This window comes from Diabrotica virgifera, chromosome 5, assembly GCF_917563875.1.
Source record: "Diabrotica virgifera virgifera chromosome 5, PGI_DIABVI_V3a".
NCBI classification, from domain to species: Eukaryota; Metazoa; Arthropoda; class Insecta; order Coleoptera; family Chrysomelidae; genus Diabrotica; species Diabrotica virgifera.
The window spans coordinates 68,689,601-68,715,662 of NC_065447.1; the positions used below are offsets into that span (position 1 = coordinate 68,689,601).

At 31.4% G+C, this 26,062-nt stretch overlaps 1 protein-coding gene across 1 annotated transcript; it reads right to left on the reverse strand.

Moving 5' to 3' along the window:
• Positions 1–21,709: 21,709 nt before the first annotated feature.
• Positions 21,710–25,091, reverse strand: LOC126884227 (uncharacterized). Its single transcript, XM_050650121.1, has 3 exons — positions 24,904–25,091; positions 24,397–24,628; positions 21,710–23,765 (listed from the first exon to the last, which is right to left on the reverse strand). The coding sequence occupies exons 2-3, from the start codon at positions 24,622–24,624 to the stop codon at positions 22,131–22,133; spliced, it is 1,863 nt and encodes a 620-aa protein (XP_050506078.1). The 5' UTR covers positions 24,625–24,628; positions 24,904–25,091; the 3' UTR covers positions 21,710–22,130.
• Positions 25,092–26,062: the final 971 nt, after the last annotated feature.

The following is a 26,062-nucleotide window of genomic DNA, read 5'->3' on the forward strand; positions in this document are numbered from 1 at the left end:
ACCAAAATAATGTTTTTTTTTAATGGAACACCCTATATTTTATTTTATATTCGAAATCCTGTTAACTTCTCTATCACAAAAATATAAAGGTTTGTTATGTCACACAGGGTATTTACAAAGTTATAACCAATTTTGTATGAAAATCGTAACAAGTTCAACTCTCTGTATAAATAAAAATAAGCACAACAGCAATGGTTTATTAATGCCGTATTTTTTTATTTGTTGTCAAATTTTTTAAGAGTTATTGACATTGCTAATTTTCTTTATATCAAATACAGGGTGAGTCAAAACAAGTACAATATTTTCTCAGTAATGTTAAATAGAACACCCTGTATTTTATATAATTATTGAAAAGCAACATTACCGTACTTTAATTTTTATATAACATTCCCTATGTCCAAATTTATTAGTTTTCGAGATATATTCATTTTTCAGAGCAAATTATTTTATTTGCCTAATTTACCTAAATTTTAAGTAAGCCATGACTGAATTGACAATTGACGATTACTGATGATCATTCTGGTAATCAATGTAACAATGTAGCAAATAAATAAATAAAAATAATTTATTAGTAATACATTTTACAAAAAAAACACAACCACAACATGCAACATTTTTGAAACAATTAAAAACTACTTTTTTATGTAAATGTAACAAATAAAGAAAGAAAATTAGTAATAAATTTTACAAAAAAAACACACAAACACAAAATACAACACTTTGTGAAGATAATTAAACACTATTTTTGTATGTAAATGTAGCATTGTAACAAATAAATAACGAAAAATAATTTATCAGTGATACATTTTGCAAAAAAAACATGTTAGAAGCTACTTTTAATAAAATATTTTTAATATTTAATTACTTAAGGTGTTCAAAATTACCTCCTAACACTTATGCACGCCTAAAAACGATCATTGAATGAGCTACTTACTCTACGAAGCATTTTTGTAAATTAACTCATCGAAATACACTTTGTATTCAATTTTTCATCTCATCCCTTGTTGTTGGAGGTATTTATAAACTTCATTATTAACGTAACCCCAAAAAAATCAGTCCAGTTTATTAAATTCTGGTGATTTGGGTGGCTACGCTACTGGTCCATAAAAAAATGAAAATATCTCGAAAAGTAATAAATTTAGACATAGGGAATGTTACCTAAAAATTTAAGTACGGTAATGGTACTTTTCAATAGTGATATAAAATACAGGGTGTTCCTTTTAAAATTACTGAGAAAATAATGTACTTGCGTTTTGACTCACCCTGTATTTGACAAAAAGAAAATTAGCAATATCAATCATTATTGAAAATTTTGACAATACGTTAAAAAATATGGCAATAATAAACTATTGCTGTTTTGCTTATTTTTATTTATACATGGAGTTGAACTTGTTACGATTTTCACATAAAATGGGTTATAACTTTGTAAATACCCTATGTATATAACATAACAAACCTTTATATTTTTGTGATGGAGAAGTTAACAGGATTTTGAATTTAAAATAAAATATAGGGTGTTCCATTTAAAAAAACATAAGTTTGGTCTGCATTCATTTTACTATGTACATATTTTCGTTAAAAATAAGCTCTAAAGTTTTAATTTAAAATAAATTTGACGTTTCGATTTCCACTTTCGTCCAATGTTGAACATAAGCCTCCTCTAATTTTTTCCAGTTCTGTCGGTCTTGACGCCACTTTCTAGCGAATTTTGGACATCACGTCGTCTGTCCATCGTTTAGGTGGTCTACCTCTGCCTCTCCTATCTGCCCGTGTTCTCCACACGAGCTTGTATGAAATATGTGGCACCTAGCCTTTTCATCTCCTCGTTTCTAATCGTATCTCTAAGAGCCAGTCCATGTAACAACTGTTTCATTCTCCTTTGGCCTAATCTGAGTCTAGTTGCTGTGACCTGCGTTAATAAAATTGTTTCGGTGCTGTTAAGTCATGACTGAACGTCTTTTTTTTTTCAAATAATTTGGTATGTTGAAGATGTCTGATAGATCTAAATAATATTATGTAGTCTTCTAACGGAACGTTTTTGCTCAATATCTCCACCATTTTCAATTGTGTGACAAAAATGGTAAGGACTGAAATTGTTACAAGTGCAATTTCCTACAGTTTTTGAAGTTATACTTCTTTACCGGCGATAGAGGGTAAATTTTTATATGGGAAAACCTAGCGACCGGGCGCATGCGCATTATAACTTTGTTCTGATTGGATGTTCAAATGACATGTCAAAAATTATTCAATATGCGGTGGCTGTGGCACAGCTGTAGTTAGATTATTTATGGTTGTTGCGTTTTAAAATTTGTGTGAAAAGAAACAACAAACAAAAGTTAGTTACCTATACTGCCTTTTTAAATAGTTTTCATATACCTATTTGGACTTTTGGACTATTTTGGACAAGGAAAACTCATTCTAATTTGGTAAGTAGTTTTTATTATAATCATATTGTAATTATACATTTGGATTAGGTTGAAATACATACATTTATTTTCTCAAGAATGCGGATTTTAGAGAGAAATCCCAAATTAGGTTCGATTTTTATTTTTAAATTATGATTTTTTGGCGTAGATTTATTTATCTAGTAGGTATGTAATGCTTTGATTTACATACTTAATTTGATTACCAACAAAAGTTCTACCAATCTTCATCTAATATATTGTTTTCTTACTGTTTTGTTATATTTTTATATTTTCTTCCACAAAATTTATCTATATAATTTAATTTTCAAAACAACTGTCAAACAGTAAACCGTTCAGTTACCGTATTTTTCCACATGATAAATAATGTAGGATTGGACGAGTGAATCAACGCTTCGATTACGAGTCAAAGCGGCACGAAATTCAAGGGTTCAATTCCCGATGCAAGTTTTATTTTTTTATTTTTTTATGCATGTTATGATTGTAAGTATATTTGTTATATAATTCTTTTTTCAGAAAATGCGTATTTAAAATTTTTGCCAACAATTATTATCGTTCAGAAATCATTTTTTCTTTGTGGCATTTTTCAATGTGTTTGTGTGCGTTTTATTCTTTTATTTTTTTAAATTTTTGGTATTGCCTTAAAAATCACATAATATGTAGTAGAAGTATAAATTCTTACGTGCGTACAAAGTACACACACATTCTTTTTTTTTACAACTTTTTAGTGCGGTCAGTATTTTCCGAGTTAAGGGGAAAAATACTGCGCACAAAAAAAGGGGCAAAATATTGGGGGAAAAAGGGAGTGCGAAGGATAAAAATTGAACTTTACGACATAATTGCACATAAATAAACATGGAGAGGATTATATTTTGTACAATTATTTTGATATCTTTCATTTTTAGCTAAAATCAATATTTCAGGTCGTTCGTATGCGGTAACGCGACGAGAACGTGTAATCTTGCAGAAAATGGTTAGGTATATAGAAATTATTTTTGTTCAATATCTCTGCCATTTTAAACTCTTCGACAAAATGGTAAGGACTTATATTGTTGCAATTGGGGTTTCCTACCATTTCTTCCTTGCAAATTTTTTTTGCGGTCGATATTTTCCGATTTAAGGGAAAAATAATGACTTCGTATAATTATTGGATTATCTTATTTATTATTAACTTCACGATATAGATATCTACGACAATTTGATTTCTTTGATTTTTTGTGGTACAAATAACATTTATGGTAGGGGAGCAAAGTATGCTAAATGTGCAGTCACTCGAGCGCTTTGGGGACCTATTGGGTTGTGATTATTAGGTCCTAAAACCAAAAAAAGTTAAGTAAAATTTTCCATTTTAGCGGGCGCTTGCCATTTTATAATTGAATTTTCCATTTCCATTAATGGTTTTTTTCGAATATAGCGCCATCTATCCATAATTCGAAAAAATGTTTCGAATAAAAGTTGCTTATTTTTATGCAAAGAATTCAAATCTGCAATAAAAAATTGGGGCTCCCACTTAAGATTTTAAAGTAACCCCCCACCCCACCTCCGTGGGGGGTCGCGTTTGGTACCATTTGATATATTTTTTAAAAATATTAAATAAGTGTATTTTGCAGTTTTTCGATCTGATGTTTATTTTGCTAAATATCGCGGGATTTGTATTTAAAATTTAAAATTTACCCCCCACCCCCCTCTGCGAGGTGTCGTGTTTGGTATATGTCCATAGATTTTTGAAAAATATTGAACGTGTAGTTTTTAGTTTTTCGATCTGACGTTCATTTCGCGAAATATTCGCCTTTTTCTTGTGAAACTTTGTGACTCACCAATTCCCTTACGCCCCGCTCAAATCGTCAGATTTTTTAAATATACACTGTTTTGCATGTGCTTAACTTACCTTATCTTAATCTGACAATTTCGAGTATTTTTAAGGATAGATTTTGTTTTTCGGGCCCCCCTAAACGAACTCCTCTGTGTTAAGAGCCATTATATGGCAGAGGTACATCTGCAGGGTACCACGTTTCTCCCCATATCATAATATGACGCGCTCGAGTAACTGCAAAAATCCCCGCTTGGGCTCCCCTACCATTAGGGATCTACGCCTATAACAAGTCTAACGAGAAAAGCGAATAATGAACTCTAGACGCATCAAAGATATCAAAATTGTATACAATATAATTCCCTCCATTTTTGTTCAAGTACAATAATTATGTTGTTACCAAGGTAGGTTGTAACCTTAATACCTCCCTTGCTTTGTTTTCCTCTTATTAACTCGAAAAATAAGGAGCGCACGAAAAAATTATATGCAATAAATTGTAGCAAAATCACATTTGCAACGATATCAGTTCCTACCATTTTTGTCAAAAAATTTAAAATAGTGGAGGTGGAGATGAGCAACATTGGTTATCCATAAAAGTTCAATTAATTTAGTCGCGATTTTAAATTTACACTACTTATGATCCACCTGAAGGTTACAAAAATAAGATTTGAGGTAACTCGCTATGCACGGTCAAATATTATCCCAACTGGACTATAATGTGTTATCGAAATCGAATTAACCGACATGCTGATCGTGTATCTCTTTGATAGGAGGGACCAGTGTTGCCAATCGCATTTCTCTAGATTATCCGATGATCGCTCAAAAATATCCGATTTGTCACGAAAAGGTACGCTAGGTCAAAAATTATTCTCTTATTAAAATCAATGTTGCCAATGTTATTCTTTTAGTCCCCTTCTTCTTCTTCTTCTTCTTAAGGTGCCGAGACCGCTTGTCGATCGTTGGCTCTCATGTTGCGCAGCATATTAACAATCACTGTCTTATTTACATCCGCACGAAATAGTTCAGTGCTAGTTTTCCCAAACCATTGGCGTAGGTTTTTAAGCCAAGAAGTTGTACGGCGGCCCACACTTCTTTTTCCCATTATTTTACCTTGCATGACAAGGTGAAGCATGTCATATTTTTCCGGGTGATTCCATCAAATAACAATATCCGTTGTTCGTACGCCAATCAGTTGATTGTAATCAATGATCATTATGATAATTAACATAATTGATTGATTAATTAATTATTAATTATCAATTAACGTAACAATTATTAACATAATTGATTAATTAATAAATTAATCTCATAATTGTAATCAATTATGTTCTCAGAACCCAATCAAAGTTGACATTGACAGTAATTAAATATTTGATAATGATCAGTTGATTCCATTAACGTTCGAACAACCGGCCCTTTAATCTACTGGATTCTCTATTTCACAGTTTAAAAATTTTCGTTTATAGATGAAAATCTCGTATCCTAGCTGATTATTACCTAATTCATGTATGTAAATGCTATTTACTTACTATTATTATATTATTCGTATTTTGTATTATCGTAAGTGTTAAATTCGAAATAAATAAATAAAGCTAAATATTTCATTATTTGGATCGTTATATTAATTTATTATAATTATTTAAGAAAAAAAAAAACTTTTAAATATTATTTTATTAAAACGTAATAACTACCTAAAAGTAGGTACTGGAAAAATAAATAATAAATACATCAATACAAAATAAACTACAGCTACAATAATAGCATAGGCGCAAAATTTCTGGTCAATGCTTTTAAAATGCATTATTTTTTCGAGTCCTGAGAAAGCTAATAAGTATTATCTAAAAATTTAAACGCAGAATGAAAGATTACATTATTACCGAGGTCCGAAAGTCCCTGAAGACTTCTATAATTTTTATTCAAATATCTTACAGGGGTAAAAGGAAAAGAGAATTTTAAGTGTGATTTTTAATTTCAAATATCTCATTCAAAAGAAAAATTTTGTTTATTCTAAGGGACTTTCAGCCCTCGGTAATAATGTAATCTTTCATTCTGCGTTCAAATTTTTCAAAAATATTTATTAGTTTTCTCAGAATTCGAAAAAAATGAATACGTTTAAAAATTATTTGTCCGAAATTTTGCGCCTACGCTATTTTAACAACTAAAGATTTATTACAACTAAATCAATAGAAATGTATTTGACAGTCTTGTAGTTATTAAGGTATCAAAGTTATTATCCATAATACCCGTGGTGCGTTCAACGTTAATGTCCGACTAAATAATTTTTATAGGCAAAAAATTTGAAGGATTTTTGAGTTAATTAATATATATCTAGATATTACTAGTTTCAAATAAGCAGATTTTTCTAAATGCATTTTTCTGCACAATTTTATGTTAACAAACTTAATATTTTCTCACAGAATAACTGACAGTAGTGTGCAGAAAAGTGACGTTTCTGTGCCGGAAAGTTCTTTTCTGCATAATACCATTACATTCCTAAAAAAAAATCATAAATATAATTAGGTAAGTATAACATGTTTTGATGAAATGGTTTTGTTTAAGGTATTAGATTTGATAGAACTTTACAAAAAAGAACCGATTTCACTACATCTCATGTCCGAGAAATCTGGAAACGTTTACTTAAGCACTGCACTACATAAAATGAAAATATTACTAAATCGTGCGTGAATTAGCTTTCATAAGTTTAAAGATTAAAAACTAAAAACTCATAAATAACATCGGACGGCAGACGGTTCTTGAAATTTGAATTGGATTAGTATGCCTTAAGTAGATGCACTTGTGTATTTAAATTCTAAACAAAAGAATCGGCACATGTCCCTTTTGTCAAAAAATGAAAAGTATCGGATGTCACTAACATTCATTCAGTATAAGCTATTTATAAAAATTTGGGTGGAACCAAACAAAATTAATGTGTTGTTGGTGTTGGGAATATATGGATGAGGAAGTTTTAGTCGATGGTAGATACACTGAAAAATATCCGCAAATATCCGATTTATATAAAGATACGAAGAAGATACGACAACTCTCCAAAAGGCACGTAAATCGGATAATTATCCGCCGATTGGCAACACTGGAAGGGACACTAAAACTATTCTGAAATTCGAATAGGCTTTGAGTTCAGTCTCAAGAATTCGAGTCAGTTGGCTAAATTCGCTTACAGTGTTGCCTAATCTGAGTGCCTACACTTGCAGTCTTTGTGTTAATGGGCTATGATCATATGTCGTAATATTAATATATATTATTTACTATAAATACAGGGTGTAACAAAAATGCAGGTCATGAATTAAATCACATATTACGGGACCAAAAATAGCTCGATTAAACCTAACCTACCTTAGTACAAATGTGCACATAAAACAAGTTACAGCCCTTTGAAGTTACAAAATGAAAATCGATTTTTTCCAATATATCGAAAACTATTAGCGATTTTTTATTGAAAAGGGGCATGTGATATTTTTAGACATCTCAAAAAAATAATAATTGTGAAATTTGTACACCCCGTAAAATTTTATGGGGGTTTTGTACCTTTAAACCCCCCCAAACTTTTGTGTACGTTCCAATTAAATTATTACTGCGGTACAATGAGTTAAACACAATGTTTTTAAAATTTTTTGCCTCTTAGTATATTTTCGATAAGACAGTTTTTATCGAGATGCGGCTTCTTTTTTAATATGTTTACATACAAATTTTATCGGCGTTTTGTTCCGTATTTGTACGTTCGTACAAATTCCGTAAATGTTTTTGTACGTTCCAATTAAATTATTATTATGGTACCATTAGTTAAACACAATGTTTTTAAAACTTTATCGAGATATTAGGGGGGGGGGGGAGTATGGTTTGAAATCAACATATCAAGCACATTTTTGTGCATTTTTTTCGAAGGTATGGTACAATTATTTTATTTTTAAATTAAATAAACATATTAAGTACAACTCAAAAGATTATTAGAAAAAAATTCAATCCAAAATATTGAAAAGTAAGCCATTGTTGACAAATTTTGACAGGCAGCTCACAAAAAAATGGATTTTGCGATGGACATCAGAACTCGTCACTAGATCATACGAAACAAAAAATTCAAAAAGATTTAATTAGCTTATGAGTTTCACGAGGTCACAACGTCGAGTTTTTTTATTTTTAATGATTTTTTTAATTTTTGGTGTTACTCAAAAATCAAAAAAATGAAATTTTTGGTAAAAATGTTGTGAAAATCAACAGATTTATTATTGTTGAACAAAAAATAAGCAAAAAAAGAAAAAGATCTCGACGCTGTTACCTCATGAAATGTCTCAAGAAAATCTGTGCAAAATATCAGGTAGATCGGTCGAGTAGTTTTTCAGTTACAATGTCCACCGCATTTAAAAAAGCAGTTTTGAGAAAAATGCGTTTAAAGTTTTGACAACTTCATCTTCATCTTCTTATTTGTCTGTCACATTGGAATATGTTTTTTGAATCTAGGAGTTATCTACAAAAGAGAAGGCGAACAGTTGTTTAACGTTTCTCACTATGCTCGAGCGTGCTGGCGCGAAGTCGCGGCAAAGCGAGTCGAAGGTAGAGATATTCAACACGCTGTACCTCTGGTCATTTTACTCCAATTATTTTGAAATTCTCAGAGAGTATTCTTGAAAGTAGGATTTTTTTGAAATAATAAAAAAAATTAAATATTTCAAACCATACTCCCCCTTAATATGTTTCAAAATATACCTAAAAAATATAAATTCACAATAAATTTTCATATGATTACGATCTCTATAATCTTACTTACCATGTAAAAATTTGTGATGGATTTTACAAATGTTCAAAACATCTCGATAAAAACTGACTTATCGAAAAATTACAAAGAGACAAAAAAGTTTTAAAAACATTTTGTTCCACTAATAGTACTACAATAATAATTTAATTGGAACGTACACAAATATTTGGAGGAGTTTAAGGGAACAAACCCCCATAAAATTTTAATCAGGTGCACAAATTTTACTTTTATTTTTTTAAAGATGTTCCTGCCATAATAGTGTCACATGACTATTTTCAATAAAAAAATCTCTAATAGTTTTTAATATACATATTGGAAAAATCGATTTTTATTTGATAACTTCAAGTGGCTATAACTTTTTTATGTGAATATTGGTACTAAGGTAAGTTAAGTTCAATCGAACTATTTTGGGTCCCAGAATATGTGATTTAAGTTATGACCTGTATTTTTGTTACACCCTGTAAATATACAGTAAGCACGAAAGGTTGGAATAAATTATTTTTTTCGTGAGTGGTGGATTTCGGAAAGTAATCAAAAAACAGGTCGATTTTTATTTTTAAATTATGACTTTTTCGCATATTTGTCATACTAGTGACGTCATCCATCTGAGCGTAATGAGGTAATCGATGATTTTTTAAATTAGAATATGGGTCGTATGACAGCTCATTTGGAAGGTTATGCAATTCTCTATTCAGTAATATAAACATTAACATAATTATTAATACAGGATGTCCAAAAAATTTTTTTAATTAAATTAATTTACACAAAAAGTAGATTGTATGTAATTTATTTAATTCAAAATACATTTTACTGCTATCAGAAAAAAGAAAAAAAATGTTTATTTAATCCAAAAATTGCTTTTCGCTTAAATTAACTACCAAGGGGCAGGTAGGTGGCAGCATTAACATTGAATTTAAGCGAAAAATAAGATTTATTTGTCAAATAAGCATTTCTTCCTGTTTTCTCATAGCAGTAAAATGTATTTTGAATTAAATAAATTACATACATTCTTCTTTTTGTCTCAATTAATTAAATTAAAAAAAAATTTGACGCCCCGTATAAATAATTATGTTAATGTTTATATTACTGAATAGAGAATTAAATAACCTTTTAAATAAGCTATCACATGACCCCTATTCTCATTTAAAAAGATCATCGATTACGTCATTATGCTCAGATGGATAACGTCACTAGTATAATATATATGCCAAAAAGTCATAATTTAAAAATAAAAATCGACCTGTTTCGGGATTTCTTTCCAAAATCGTCCATTAACGAGAAAATGAATTTATTTCAACCTTTAAGTGCTCCCTGTATAATCAGATTTTGCAGCTTAAAAATCTGAAGGTCAACTATGCATAACAATGCGTAAATCGACTATGAACAACAACTATGAATAATCATGACGCCCATGACCGCCAGACTAATATTATTTATGAATTTTTGGACACTGTTGCCATAGTTATAGAAAATATAATAATATTCTGAAACTGTTTTTTTTTGTGGCATGTCTAAGTTAAATATTGTGTTTATATGTGATTAGCCACAGTCGATTGTAATGACAATTACATTTTTAATTAAAAAGATTTGACATTTGGATTTCCACCCCCGAAAATCGTTTTCAACAAAAAATTATTAACAAATTTTGGTTGAAAGTTTGTATAGGGTAGAGTGGGCCACAATGAGACATGGGCCGCTATAAGAGACTTAAAGTATTTAAATGTAGCGGGGCTTGACAGGTGCTGAACTCTATGAGAAGTTCTATGAATTTCATCTTTACCCATAACCCTACTTACTACCCTACATTACCAATGGCTGCTATCACTCTGTTACAGATTGTTTGACTTTCGTACTTTTTCGACACCAGAAGATTTTTCATCACTCTATTTCATCACAAAATATTACCCAGTTAAGCAGATATTCTGTTACTTTTTATAACCAACATATAACACATGTTGATATAGTTGAATTTCATGATATTTACATTTTGAGTTTCTATGTTTAAATCGGTTATAATAACAAAAGAGTAAAACACTGTGTATTGGGCCAGAATGAGACAGATACATTGGGCCACAATGAGACAGAATTTTTATGGGCAGTCAGACATAGAACACTACGTTTCAGGTGAGAGCAACGAGGAATTTGAAATTAGTCAATAACAGTGAAGAGAAGTTTTCAGACACTAATAATGACCAGCAAGAAGGAGTTGATCCTTCACAATTTAAGCCCCTTGATGAAGACCGAAATGTTGAAGATTTTGTCCTTATTAAGTTTGAGACTAAAGAAATGAGATATGTTTATTACATAGGTAACATAATCTCAACAAAGGACATAAATTGTGATGTAGAAGTAAGTTGAAAAATTCCAGGTGTCTCATTGTGGCCCGTACTTGGGCCACAATGAGACACTTGCAACACTTTATGAAACTGATTGAAATCAATCACAGATCATCAATTTCAATGTAAAAGGTAGAGAAAACGTCAACGTTTCTATAATACTAAATTTGAAAATAATCTGTCTACTGAAATAAAAATAAAAAATAATAAAGTGAATTTTGTCTCATTGTGGCCCACTCTCCTCTAACCTTAAACATATAATATCTAGACCGCGCGCTGCAATCTGAAACTGTACGACCAGACAGAGAAAATGACTGGATTGTGGATATGCATCTCTTTCTGGTCTTACAGGTAAAAGTAGAGGGAAAGCGAGGACCAAGAAGGCGAAGGATTTCGTGGCTGAAAAATCTACGTACGTGGTTCAACACAACCACTACAAATCTTTTCAGAGCAGCAGTGTGCAAAGTACAGATTGCCATGATGGTCGTCAACATCCGAAACGGATAGGCACTACAAGAAGAAGATCTCTTTCTAATCGACGGGGTTTATCAAATCGGCGGCAGTGGAAAAGTCACGTGGTCGCTAAACCCAACATCATTGTGTATAACCGCCAAGGTTTTAAGGAGGTTATGTCTTATCTAAATTAAGGTTGACATTATTGGCCATGTTGTTGTGGGCCACAGCCATGCTTAGACTGAAAAGATCCGAGGGTGTATGTTGTATGAACTATGGTACATCAAGTTGTGATTATTCTGTGTGTTTCTGCATTATTTCTATGTACTTTATTCGGTTCTTTATGAGAGTGTTCGTATTGTGTTTGTGTATTATTGTGTGTTGCATATACAGGGTGTTTGGTGAAGAATGGGCCATAGCTTAACTTTAGATTTTTGAGCTTAAAATAGGTCGATTTAAGTCAACTTACCTTAGTGCGAAAGTTGATAATAATCGAAATACAGGGTATCAAATTTAAACTTTTATTTTATTTATTCTTGGATATTTCCTGACAGGCATAGGATAGGAACACAAAATTTGGTAAGCAAGGTTTTTTTGGGATGAGAAATTTAAATTCGCCACCAAAAATGATGTATTATCCAGAGGGCGCCACATATGTCTTTCAGCGCTCATTTAATACGTTCAATTTTTTTTATCTCCCACTCTACATACTTTTTGAGTCAAAATTTTTATTCTCTTAATATTTATACTTAAAAATGTATACTACATTCATCTCGCAAAACTCAACTGTTTTCGAGATAAACGCATTTTAAAACAACAAATTTTTTGCATAATAATATATCATTGTAGTTAGACCCGAAAAATAAACTTGACACCATAATAATTCTACCAGTTGTAACAAAAAGAAGAAAACTTCTGTTGGAGTGAAAGTAAAAAGATATACTCCAACAGAAGTAAGAAAAAAAAAAGACTAAGTAACTAAATAGTTGTGGCTGAAAAGAAGATGTAGTGGGTGCGTGTAAAGAAAAGGGGTGAAGTGACTTCTACGTTGAGAAGCCGCAATAGGAAAAATAAAAAAAAATACTACTAAAGTGCAGTAGTACTGAAGAAAGGGGAATTAGAAGGGATAGAAGTAGAAGTGGGAAGAGACAGAGGCAAACTGAAGAGAGTTGGCTATCTATAAATGCAAGAGAGCAACTTGACACTCAAGGATGGATACGGCTCGTTTGCATGCCTGTCGAAGAACAGTAGCTCTATATAGATAGTAATGATGACTAAAAGATGAAATAATAAAATAAGAATAATGTACTGAAAATGAATGGAGATGACTAATGACTAAAAACGAACAAAATAAATAAAACTAACTAATCATGGGCGCCATGAAAATGATCTTCGATCATTCTCCCAGGTATCTTACACTGCTGTCAAATATTAAATATATTAAACCTGTAATAATGAACATAAAGGAGTAATAAAAATAAATGATATACAAAATAAATAAACATTTATTAAAATGAACTACCAGATTTTTAACAATCTCTGAGTTAAACAAGTTCATATTATGTGACTCTAACATGACAAAAGTTTGCAAAAGTTATGTTCAACCTAAGATAACAACAATGTTACCTGTTACAAAATTACAGGTATAAATACCTTTCACTAACATATAGGGTACAAAATTACATAAGTCTTCTACCAAATGGTTATAGTACGCCTGCTACGTACAACTAAAGGAAAACCGATGAATATTAAAAGTAATATAAATAAATATATGTAAATAGGCATGAGCCTAACTAAGGGAAAATACTAAATGAATTAAGCAAAGTTAAATATACAATTGACTAAAGTAGAAATGAAGTTGAGATAAATACCGACGATGACCTAAATTAACCGAACAAATGGAATAAAGCGAATAACAGTAAAATATTTGGGAAACAAGCTAGTAATATTAAAAAATAAATTTACCCGAATTACATAAACCAATATCAAAGCAATAATAAAGCATTAAAAACCTAATTTTCTCTAGGCTTATTCCTGTGCACAAGAAGTTACCGTAGATACAAAGTTTGGGAACCAAATAATCTAATATACAAATATGTCAAAAAAAACCAGAGGTAACCTAAATCTGGAAAAAAAAACATAGTGTATTTAACAGATAGTCTGAAATATAAAAAAAACCAATAGTTACTAAAACACCTCACTAAATGTTCCCAAACGAGGTTGCGGTTGCATCCTAGAAAATGATGCACCAGGATGGTGCGACCCCATGACTCCTGTAGGCCCAGGTGCCAAGACGAAAACTGAGCTAGAATGCTCCCATAGCTTGCTCCCAATTAGACATACTCCCATGATGACTTGACTGTGGCTGCAGTGGTTTCCCTGGGTGGTCAAAGGGCTACGGTTTCATGTTAGGGTTTCTTCCAAATGGCTAAAAAACATTCCCAGTTTTATTTCTCATTTTAAACATGAGCAAAAAGTAAAGGGAAGAAGAAATAATTGAGGAACTTTTTAGAAGCAATAGTATAGAAAAACCGACCATTAAAACTGGAACAAAAACCAATCTCAGGTAACCTTGAACTGTTTTGAGTGTGAATACATGGACAAATGACATTGAAATGATTTATTTGAGGAAATATCTGTAAAAATATATTGAATTTATAAAATATTGGATGTTGAATAATTTAAAACCTACAGAGAAATGGTAATTATTTTCAATATTAATTTGAGGACTTCAAAAATGTTTGGTTATGTAAAACCAAAAACCACATTAATATAAAAGATCGATATAAAGATAATATAAAGATCGAAATCATCTACACCCTTCCCTTAATAGATTGACTAAGAAAGTTTAACAATGGGACTAATATTTTAAATATTCCACAACAAAAAACACATGACAATGGCTAATTAAAAATTATTACAAAAAAATAAATCTCACCGAATGATTCCTATTAGGCTCCAACGGGAGTTGTCACACACATGTCTCCCTAACTCGACAACCCTTGCTGGTAACTTTTTACTTAACTTTAAATTGCTTGATGTTATAAAATCATTTGGATGAAATCATCCGCCATTCTATATGGTATATCTATTCGACACCACAGCTCACAGTCAAGTAAAGAACGAGAGGCGTTTCTCCGCCAAGGTAAACGTCAAATTCTCTCAGAACCCGAATAATTCTCGATAGGTGAAGTACGTTCCATCACCGAGGTATGACGTCACCTCAGTGGTCCTATACGAGAATTTAAATGAGAGACCGAGGGAAAATAATAATAATAATTATTAAAGAGCTACTTTCGTAACGTGACCGTTACACAGTTCTCATATTTATGTCATTGCATCGCAAATTCCATTTGACGAAATTTGCGATACATCTTTGTAAATTTTTATGGTTTTAAGTTATTTTTCGGGTGTAACTACAATGTTATTATGCAAAAAATAATTATGTTGCCTCCCAGATTTAAAATTCGTTTACCTCGAAAACGGCTGAGTTTAGTGAGATGAAATTAGTATACCTTTTTTAAGTAAAAGTATTAAGGGAATGAAAGTTTTAATTAAAAAAGTATGTAGAGAGGGCAATATATAATACATCATTTTTGGTGGCGAATTTAGATTTCTCGTCCCAAAAAACCCCCGCTTACCAAATTTCGTTTTATTATCCCATGCTTATTAGGAAATATTCAAGAATAAACAAAATAAAAGTTTATCTTTGACACCCTGTATTTCGGTTATTGTCAACGTTCGAACTAAGGTAAGTTAGCTTAAATCGACCTATTTTAACCTCAGGAATCTAAGGTTAAGCTATGGCACATTCTTTACCAAACACTCTGTATATTGTGTTTGATTGAAGACGTGCGTCTCAAATTTTCTTATCTGTCATGGCTTTGGCATATCTGCATATCTGTGATTTGTAGAAATCCCTGTTTTTGGTACATATATGTTTTGACTTTCAGTAAGCAACCTTTTATATACAGTTTTATATCGTGACTGTTAAATTTTTTTTTTATTTTGACGAAAGTTCGTTTAAATTTTTTGCTCTCAAATAGCAAAAGTTGATAAATTATGATATTGGTTTCCGGTTAACTAAAATTGTCCCGGTGTTACCCTATTTTGTATTGTTTTCAGCAAGCTTCCACCAAGGAGTTTATATACCTGGAAATTGCCTCGGGATACAAAGTATGAAATCGTAAGAAACCAGATAGACTTTATCATGATAGGAAAAAACATAAGGAAATATACTATCAAATTCGCAAAGATGTATCCAGGTGCTGACGTAACTTCTCATCACATTCAATTTATGCTGAATATAGGGCTTTTCATCGATTGTCATTTGTTTCGAGCTTCTGTCATATGTTGTATATCTGTGTATAATATTAATATACACGGGTTATACGACATATGACAGAAGCTCGAAACAAATGAGTGTGAATGAAAATCCCTATTCACGTTAAATCTAAACAATCTAAACAGAGCCAAAATTGACACACTATTGATCTCTCGACACTAAGAAACGGGAAAGAAAACTTAACTTTAAAATAAGAATAAATCACGAAGTACTGCCACCTACTACAACTGATAACTAACAGAAAAAATCAGGATGCAAATACAGAATGGAAGAACGCAAAAGACACTAGGTATATTAGAAATAAGTAACTCAATAACAAGTGCCAGAACATGATAAAAGACTGGATGATTGATGATATACTTACGTTAATGGAGAACAGAGTGATCAATAAAACTGTAGACAAAACAAGATATGCCAAATGCCAAGATATACAGGGTGAGGCAGATAAAGGGCCTATTAGAAATATCTTGAGAACTATTAAAGGCAAGAGAATCATGAAAATTGGAATACAGGGGTTTTGAGGTATGAACTATTTAATGAAAATATTTTGGTCTCTTTGCTACTTCCGGTTATAATGGAAGTTGATTGTAACTTCGTTTTTTCAAATGGGACACCCCGTATATTTTTTCACTTTTGGATTCTGCTCGATGTTTTCTTTCTTAAAATATAAGATTTTGTAATATTATACAGGGTAGTTTAAAAGATAATTACGGTTTTTATAAATTTTGTAGCAAACTTCACACCCTGTAGAATTGTACTGGAATTGTATATTAAAAACTCCATTTATGTTCAAGTGATTTTTGATATAGTCTATTATTATTAAAAATTATTAATATAACGAAATGTTGAATTTTAGTATACAGGGTTGGTCGAAACTCGGAATGAGTATTATCTGAGTTGTCTTAAATGGAACACCCTGTATTTTAGTATTGTAATGAAATGATATTGTATAGTACTTTTTTATTTCTTAAGCATTCCCTATACCTTAATGCTTTAATTTGTAAGTTATTCGTAGTTCTTTAAGCCAAACATTAATTGCAACAAAAATTACGTGAAATTTTATTAGGTTTGCCGTGAAAATATTCAATCATAACTAGTTTTTCGAAAATAAATACATATTAATCTCGACTGACCCTTAATTTATTAATACTGGTTGATATATCAAAATAACTACGCAGTTAAGATTGTTGGTGTGTTTAATATTAATAAAAACATACAATATTCTATCTAGTTGGCTATGACTTTGACACTAAATATGCTTAAACATTTGCTTTGCTTAAACATTCCACTATTTTTGAAGTTCCAGTTGCTTTGCTACTATTGCTAATATGAATTTTTCGAATGAGGAACTGATTCAGATGTTTTTTTGTTCTAGGAGAGCATAACAAATAAAAATGTGCTACTAGCAATAAGAATTTATGATCATCAATTCCATGATAGATGACAACCAAAAAGAGAACCTTTTCAAAAATTTACTAGAGCGGTTTCGACGAACTGGAAGTTTAGATTACGAGAAATCTGATCGAACAAAAACTATTTTAAATGATTAAAATGAATTAAATGCTAGTGTCACTGAGAATCTGCATATTAGTATGAACGTTCTCGTAATCTAAGTGTCTAGTACGTCGAAACTATTCTAGTAAACTTTGACAGTCTCTCTTCTAAACTTTGAAAAGTTTCTCTTCTTGGCTGTCATCTATCAGAGAGATGCAGATGATAAATTCTTATTGCTAGTAGTACATTTTTGTTATACTCTCCTAAAATAAAAACTTTACTAATCAGTTCCCCATTACAAAAATTTATATTAGTAATGGTAACAAAGCAACTGGAACTATAAAAATAATATAATGTCTAATGTTTAATCAAGTTTAGTGTGAAAGCTATAGCCAACTGGGTAGAATATGGTTTGTTTTTATTTAAATGGTTTAATGGTATGGTTTAATTAATATTTTATGCACCAACATCTTAACAACGTAGGCATTTTGGTATCTTATCCAATATTAATAAATTAAGGATCATTGTAGATCAAAATGTACTTATTTTCAAAAAATTATTTATGATTGATTATTTTCACGTCAAACTTAATAAAATTTCACGTAATTTTTGTTGCAATTAATGTTTGGCTTAAAGAACTACGAATACCATACAAACTAAAGCAGTTAGGTATAGGGAATGCTTAAGAAATAAAAAAGTACTATAAAATATCATTTCATTACAATACTAAAATACAGGGTGTTCCATTTAAGAAAACTCAGGTAATACTCATTCCGAGTTTCGACCAACCCTGTATACTAAAATTAAACATTTCTCTATATTAGTAATTTTTAATAATAATAAACTATATTAAAAATCATTTGAACATAAATGGAGTTTTTGATATCAAATCAGGACAATTCTACAGGGTGTGAAGTTTGTTACAAAATTTATATAAAACCGTAATTATCTTTTAAACTACCCTATATAATATTACAAAACCTCATATTTTAAGAAAAAAGACATCAAGCAGAATCCAAAAATGTAAAAATATATAGGGTGTCCCATTTAAAAAAACGAAGTTACAATCAACTTCCGGTATAACCGGAAGTAGCAAAGAGACCAAAATATTTTTATTAAATAGTTCATACCTCAAAATCCCTGTATTACAATTTTCATGATTCTCTTACCTTTAGTTCTCGAGATATTTCTAATAGGCCCTTTATCTGCCTCACCCTATATACAGAAACACAAAAACAGATTATGAAACCGATAGATAGATATATAGATAACACACAATCGGAGGACATAAAAATTAAAAGAGTGGTACGGCAAAGTTGCATTCTCCTTCCATTTCTATTTAATTTGTACTCGGAAGTTATTATGTAAGAGGTGCTGGATAACGAAACAGCTGGAGTTGTAGTAAACTGAATTTCTATTAATAACTTAAGGTAAGCAGATGACACCGTGTTAATAGCAGATATCGAAGATTTACAGAAAATAGTCCAAAAAGTTTATACGGTAAGTTTACAGTATGCCTTGTATAGAAAATAGTCAAAAAGTTTATAGGGTAAATTTACAGTACCTATGGCTTGTATAAAACTTGGATAAAACCAAGTTTCTAGCCTTTATCAAGAAATTAAAGTAAAATATGGAATAAATAGCAATAAATGAAGTGTATTTTTAGAGTATTCAAAATTTAAAGGATAAAAAATATGATTTAAGTAACATTTTTCTACAGATATTTTTGTAGACTATTTTTTACGCTTTATTCTGTAAACAATTCAATACGAATCTATTTTAGTCCAAGTAATGAAGCTTGAAATAGGACAAAACCTCGCAATTTTTACAGAATGGATCGATTTGCTTAAAAATTTGAAAATAAGTAGTGGATAGTCCAAGGATCAAAATCTATATGATGCCGAAAGGCGCTTTTACCATGGGGGTGGTTGGCACCCCCTGTTGGGGGTGGAAATTTTTTATTATATTCTGACCGCAAAAGTTGGTAAAAACGTTCATTCTAAGCAAAAAATGTTCTATACATTTTTTTGATAAAATTTCGATTTATTCGCTATCGAAAGTGTTAGTATTATATCGAAAAATCAATGTTTTTAATCATTTTTCTGCTAATACCTCCAAAAGTTTTCGTTTTATCAAAACAGCGTTACTTAACAAAAATGTACTATTTGAAAAAATAAACAAAACCGTGTTTTTTAATTTTCTTTAAGACCGACAGTAATCAAGATATACTTTATTATATGTTAGCTCTTCTTTGTCAAATGTTAAATATTGTAGTTTCGATGTCAAAAGACGGGAAAAATATGCATTTTTCGAGAAAAGCTTGTTAAAATTAATTTAAAGAATTTAAAAATATCTATCTCTAGAAATAAAAAAGAAGTCTCTAGCTCAAAAATTAAGTGACTTATAATGAAAAGAATGTCAGTCCCTATTTTTTTCAGCGCAAAAGTAGTCGGAAGCAACCCCGTAATTACCACCCTAATTAAAACTAGTCATTCACCTTATTTGGTCTTATTTATTTATGTATTATTAATAGGTTCGAGAAGTTTGACTGACTTAGAATGATTCGTTTTTAAAAAAATGAAGTTAACAGCGATTAACGAATTTTTGTAGTTTGGAAAAAATGCCATTTTCGTCTGAATAGAAAGATTACCATCAGAGCTGTGAAAAAATGTTTAAATATTAAATTGTAGCTAATTTAATTCCCAAGAATTTGGTATGAAAAAAATTTTTCTATGACAAAAATTAAGTGAGCTATTGACAATTAAAACTTGTAATAGCATTCAAAAACCACCTTTACCAACCCTTTCAAAGTCACCTCTTTTTGTGACTAAAAATGTTAGTACGATTTAATATTAATAGGCTTGTAGATCTTGTAAAAACCTACAAAATTCCTTTATACCAAACTTTCTAAGATACAAAATAAAAAAGTTACGGTTAAAAAATCAACATATTTTTTGAGAAAAAAAAAGGAGAAATCCAATTGTAAGCATAATAATGTAAGTTAGCGGTGTTTTTAGTCATTGGCCTTATTCATTCTTCTTTATTTGTGTATTATTAATAGATTCCAGAAGTTTGACTGGCTTAAAATGATTAGTTTTTAAAAAACTGAAGTTAAAAGCGAATAAAGAATTTTTGTAGTTTTGTAAAAAATGCCATTTTCTTCAGAATAGAAAGATTAGCATCAAAGATAAGAAAAAATGTTTAAATATGAAATTTTAGGTTATTGAATTCTTAAGAACTTGGTGTAAAAAATTATTTTGTGCGACAAAAATTGAGTGAATAGTAAATGAGTATACTATGGAAGAACATTGATTTTTTCCATATAAAACTAACATTTTCGATAGCGAATAAATCGAAAACTATTAGTTTTATCAAAAAAATGTATACGACTTACGACATTTTTTGCTTAGAATTAATGTTTTTATCAACTTTTGCTGTCAAAATATAATAAAAAATTTCCACCCCCGAGATGGGGTGGCAAACACCCCCATAATAAAAGCGCCTTTCGGCATCATATAGACTTTGATCCTTGGAACATCCACTACTTATTCTCAAATTTTCAAGCAAATCGATCCATTCTGTAAAAATTGAGGGGTGAAAAGCTTCGGTTCCTGGACTATTTTAATTGAAATTAAAAGTGATTCATAGCATGTGCGTGTCTATAACTATGGATACTAAAGTTATATTTATATCTTTTAAATCAAATTATGGTATACCTGCGTGAATTAATTTTGTAGTTAATATGCACATCAGAGAGGCACTTAGTTACTGAAATGAGTTCTCGCGAATTATAAACTATTTTGTCCTTTGCTTTCAAAACTATTGGGTTTATAGTATTTCGATTAAGAATGTTGTCAAGATCATTCCATAAGTTATGTTTCCATTATACCGGGTGTCCACTTATATTTTCCCCCATTTTAACTGCCCATAACTTCTAAACGGCCCAAGATAGAAATATGCGGTTTTCGATGAAATGTTTTATTTTAGTAAAAGTTTTGTTTGAATGGATTGAATTTTTTATATCGCTTTAAAAAAATGGCGGATTAAAAAAAAACGTTTTGTTAATGAAACTCCCAGTAGGGGAGGCCGGGGCTGGTTGACGCATTTTTTACATTTTTGTACCTAGATGCTAAATTAAAAGATTTATTACAACTTTTTGCTCAATGTACGAAAATCTAATCTTTTGGGCAAGAGATTTTGTAAAAATAAACATCTTACAGACTGTACTTTATGTTCAATTTGAGAAGGAAACATGTATGTCACTGTGCGCCAACCAGCCCCGTCACGGGGTTGGTTAACGCACTACCTGGGGTTGGTTGACGCAGACAAAAAAAAATAATTTAAAACACATTTTTAATTAAAATGTAAAAACATTTTATCAAAAAACTTAAAAAAATACATACAATCATAAATTCGTAAATCTAAATAACTAAATACATTAATATGAACTGTAGATAACATACGTACAAAAACATTAAAATACCTAAGTGTAAGAAAAACATTAATTGCTTTCGCAATTTACACAAACAAAAAAAATACCAGGATTGTCAGCACAAGCCTCATGCGCCCACATTTTGCAATTTGAGCATTGTATCCAGTTTTCCCCCGAAGCACTATTTTTGTATTTGTCCATACAATAGAGGCAAAAGCAGTCCTCTTCGTCTGAATCGATACAATCTTCATCAATTTTCTTCATTTTTTTGTTTTTGGCCTTTGTTTCTTTTTTTGAACCAATCCTTCTTTTGGCAGTTTTTGCATTATTTTGTTCCTCCTCAAGAGCATTTTTTACAGGCGTATCTGTCAAGATTGCTGTATGACGCTTTCTTTTATTATTTTTAGGTTGTTCCTTTCTAGCTGCAGCTTTTGGTAAAGGCTTTAATTTTAATGGAGTGATAGGAGGTGAGTTCTCATTCTCCTCTTGAATGGAACTTTTAGAACAGTTCATTTGACAATCAAGTTTGTTTTCAAAAAGAGAAACGTCATCAGGTTCCTTTGAACATCCTGGCTGCGGCTGATCTTTGCATAACGGCTTGTCGGACAGATTCGATTCAATTGACAAATCTGACTGCTCTTTAGAACCATATTGATTGGTGGAATTCATCGGTTCTAGTGGATCAGGTCGATCAGTAGCATATCCTGGCGAAAACTCGTGGTCTTTAAAGATATCTCTGTTAAATGGAGATATTCCAGAGACTCTAAACCCTGACATAATATTTTTTGGTGTAGCTGCTAATGGCAATGCGTCTCGAACTATTGCCGGAATGTCATAAATAGTCATAGTGCGTCCAGGATTGTTAGTAATCCATGAGTCACAGGCTGAATTAATATACTTCTTGAACGGTCCATAGACGGAGCGATCGAGCGGCTGCAGTTTATGAGAACAATGGGGCGGGAATGATAAAACCGTCACCCCATTATTTTTTAAATAATTTAAGGCAGCTATAGACAGATGGGAATCATGGTTGTCCAATAATAAAAGTAATGGTCTGTCTAAGGAACAACCAACATGCTTGACAAAATGTCTAGAAAATAGTAGAAAGTGTTCCTTTGTCATCCACCCTGAAGGATTTGCAGCTCCAGCAGCTCCAGGGGGCCCAGAAGTCAGAAAATGCTCCTTAAAATTAACTCGTGGGAAAATAAAAAAAGGTGGAATTGAGTTTCCTGTTGCAGATACTGAGAGAGCCATAGTAACCAATGTACCGCGTTCTTGAGAAGTTATACGACCCACTTGCTTAAATCCACGTCTGGCTACGACTCTATTGGGTTTTTGGACTGTTGTTACTCCTGTTTCGTCCATGTTAAAAATCTGAAATGGTTCAAATCTATGACGATTTAGAACCGTTTGTAAATTGGAAAAGAACTTTCCAACATTTTCTTTATTAAAACTTGAGGCGCGCGCTAAGCTAGTTGCTTCAGGGGTTCTTATTGCAAGTGTCCTGTGTCGCTTTAAGTAAGCCGTAAACCAATCTTCACCAGCTATTTGGTTTTGGTTCCAAGAATCAGGAAATTTTACTTTTAACGCTTGAGCATACTCATAACCAAATTTTCTTACTTCTTTGACTGATAAGCCAAAATATATATCGCTAGCCTTTTTCAAATATTCCTCGAGGAGATTTTCCTGCTCTGCGGTGAACACCTAAAAAAGGAACGGTTTTAACCTTGGAGAAGACCTATCTTGTGTTAAATTACATAAACATTAAGAATCCACAGTTTTAAAACCGTTGACGATATGTGCTTCTCAAAAACATTTTCTGTCTACTCTATCTCATATTATGTACCTATAAGTTTTTAGTTTGTGAAAACTGTCATTATAGATAGCAGTGCGTGAAGGATTTAAAGTGTGCGTGAAGTCACAATGTATTTTAAATTGGATTTACTTTTTCGCACTGTTTTTTGGTACACTTTTATATAATCAAATATCCTTAACTTTCGCGTTGTCATGGTGATGACATAGGTATATTAGCAATAAATTACAACAAAAGTTTTGACAGTTTTGTGGTGTGAAAGAAGTTAGAATTTTTTAATGTCAAAGTTCTAAAAATTGTAGAATAGAAATGAATTTCAGTGACGAAGAGTTACAGTTTTTTTATTTGTTTATCGTAGATAAAATATTGTATGAAACTGTGCTTGAAGTACTTTGTGCGAACTTACGCGATGTATAGCACTCGTTCCGCTGTCGCTCGTGCTCTAAACATCGCGTACGTTCGCAAAAAGCATACTTCACGAACTGTTTCATAAATAACTCTTTTAGTTAAATAAAATATTACCTGGCGGTTTCCAAAATATCCCACGGTAGTCGATGGATGAACAACTTCGCTGTTAATCTCTTCATCCGTAAATTTCTTGCAAAACCGTCTTAAAGTGGCTTCGGGGATATCAAATGATTTTGCTGTTTGTCTTATAGATTTTGCATTTAATTTTATCTCTCTGACTGCCCTTAGCATAACATCTGGTGGGGTTTTTCCCTTCTCGGACATTCTTTTATAGATACGCATTTTGCTGAAATAAAATAAATTAAAGAAAATGTGAATTTTTGGGTCGGGGTTGGTTGACGCATACACCAACCAGCCCCTTAGAGGGTGCGTCAACCAACCCCACGTGATGCCATTTTGTATTTACTAAAACGATACCTAAAATGTGGCATTTGTATTAAATCTAACGAGAACATATTATAAAAGAAGATTTTGCCATCATTATACAAGAGAAAATATTACATTATCTCTAAAAATAAAATATTTACAACAAAAAGTGTGAGATATTAAAAATTTACTTACCACGCCAAAAAACGAAAAATGTGCCGTGTACACTCTATCACTACTGATCTCAAACTAAGAGTAACGTTTGTGAGTGGTGGTCATCGAAATGCTTCGGACACCGCTGATTGCGATGTTGTCAAGTCTTTTAGTTGTAAGTAAATCTTAGTGCGTCAACCAACCCGGGGCGCCAACCAGCCCCGGTCTCCCCTATATTTTTTGTAAAATGAAAGAACGGTCATTTACCTATCAAACGGTCAAAGTTTTTTAAAATCGGTTGTCAAATGACTGAGTAGTTAATTTTTAAAATGAGACATGCAATGTGGAAATCAAATAACAGACTATGAATAATTTGCTTAGTTATTTTATGTTATAGTTATGTAATTTCCACGTTTCGTTAACCGATTTTAAAAAAATTTATATCGCTGGATAGGCGAGTGATCGTTCTTTTAATTTGCAAAAAATGTATTGGGTGTTCCATTAAAAAAAGTCAACAACGTTTTTACAAAAATCTGCCATTTTTTTTTCATAATTAAAAACGATATAAAAAATTAAATTCATTCAAACAAAACTTTTACTAAAATAAAACATTTCAGCGAAAACCGCATATTTCTATCTTGAGCCGTTTAGAAGTTATAGGCAGTTAAAATGGGGGAAAATATAAGTGGACACCCGATATTTATGATAATTATGGTCTGACAGTTATGATATTATAATTATTTATAATATATAGATTTGGCTCAGCTTCATATTGAAGAATAAAAAATACCCTCAATATCTAAAAACGAAATTCTACGACCAATTGTATTCTTCCGGTCCTCACATATATAGATGTCAAAAATGGACATTCACAAAAGCGAATATGGACACAATTGCGAAAACACAAAGAGCAATGGAAAGACAAATGATCAACATAAGAATGTCGGATAGAAAAAATAATTCCTTGGTAAGAAATATCACAAAAGTTAAGAATGCTACTCGTCAAACAGCTAAACTAAAATGGAAATTTGCCTGTCATACTATTAGACAAAAGACGAAAGATGGAATAAAATTATTACAGAGTGAAGACTATGGACATACAAACGAAAGAGAGGGAGACCACAGATGAGATGGGTAAATGACCTAAAACACCAAGCCGGCTCAAAATGGATGCACATAGCTCAGGATAGAGAAACATGGA

Excerpts from the sequence above, each read along its gene's own strand:
- LOC126884227 (XM_050650121.1), bottom strand. The coding sequence starts at position 24,624 with ATGCGTATCTATAAAAGAATGTCCGAGAAGGGAAAAACCCCACCAGAT. Across the intron at positions 23,766-24,396 it reads GATATTTTGGAAACCGCCAG|GTGTTCACCGCAGAGCAGGA; the intron begins GTAATATTTTAT and ends TTCCTTTTTTAG.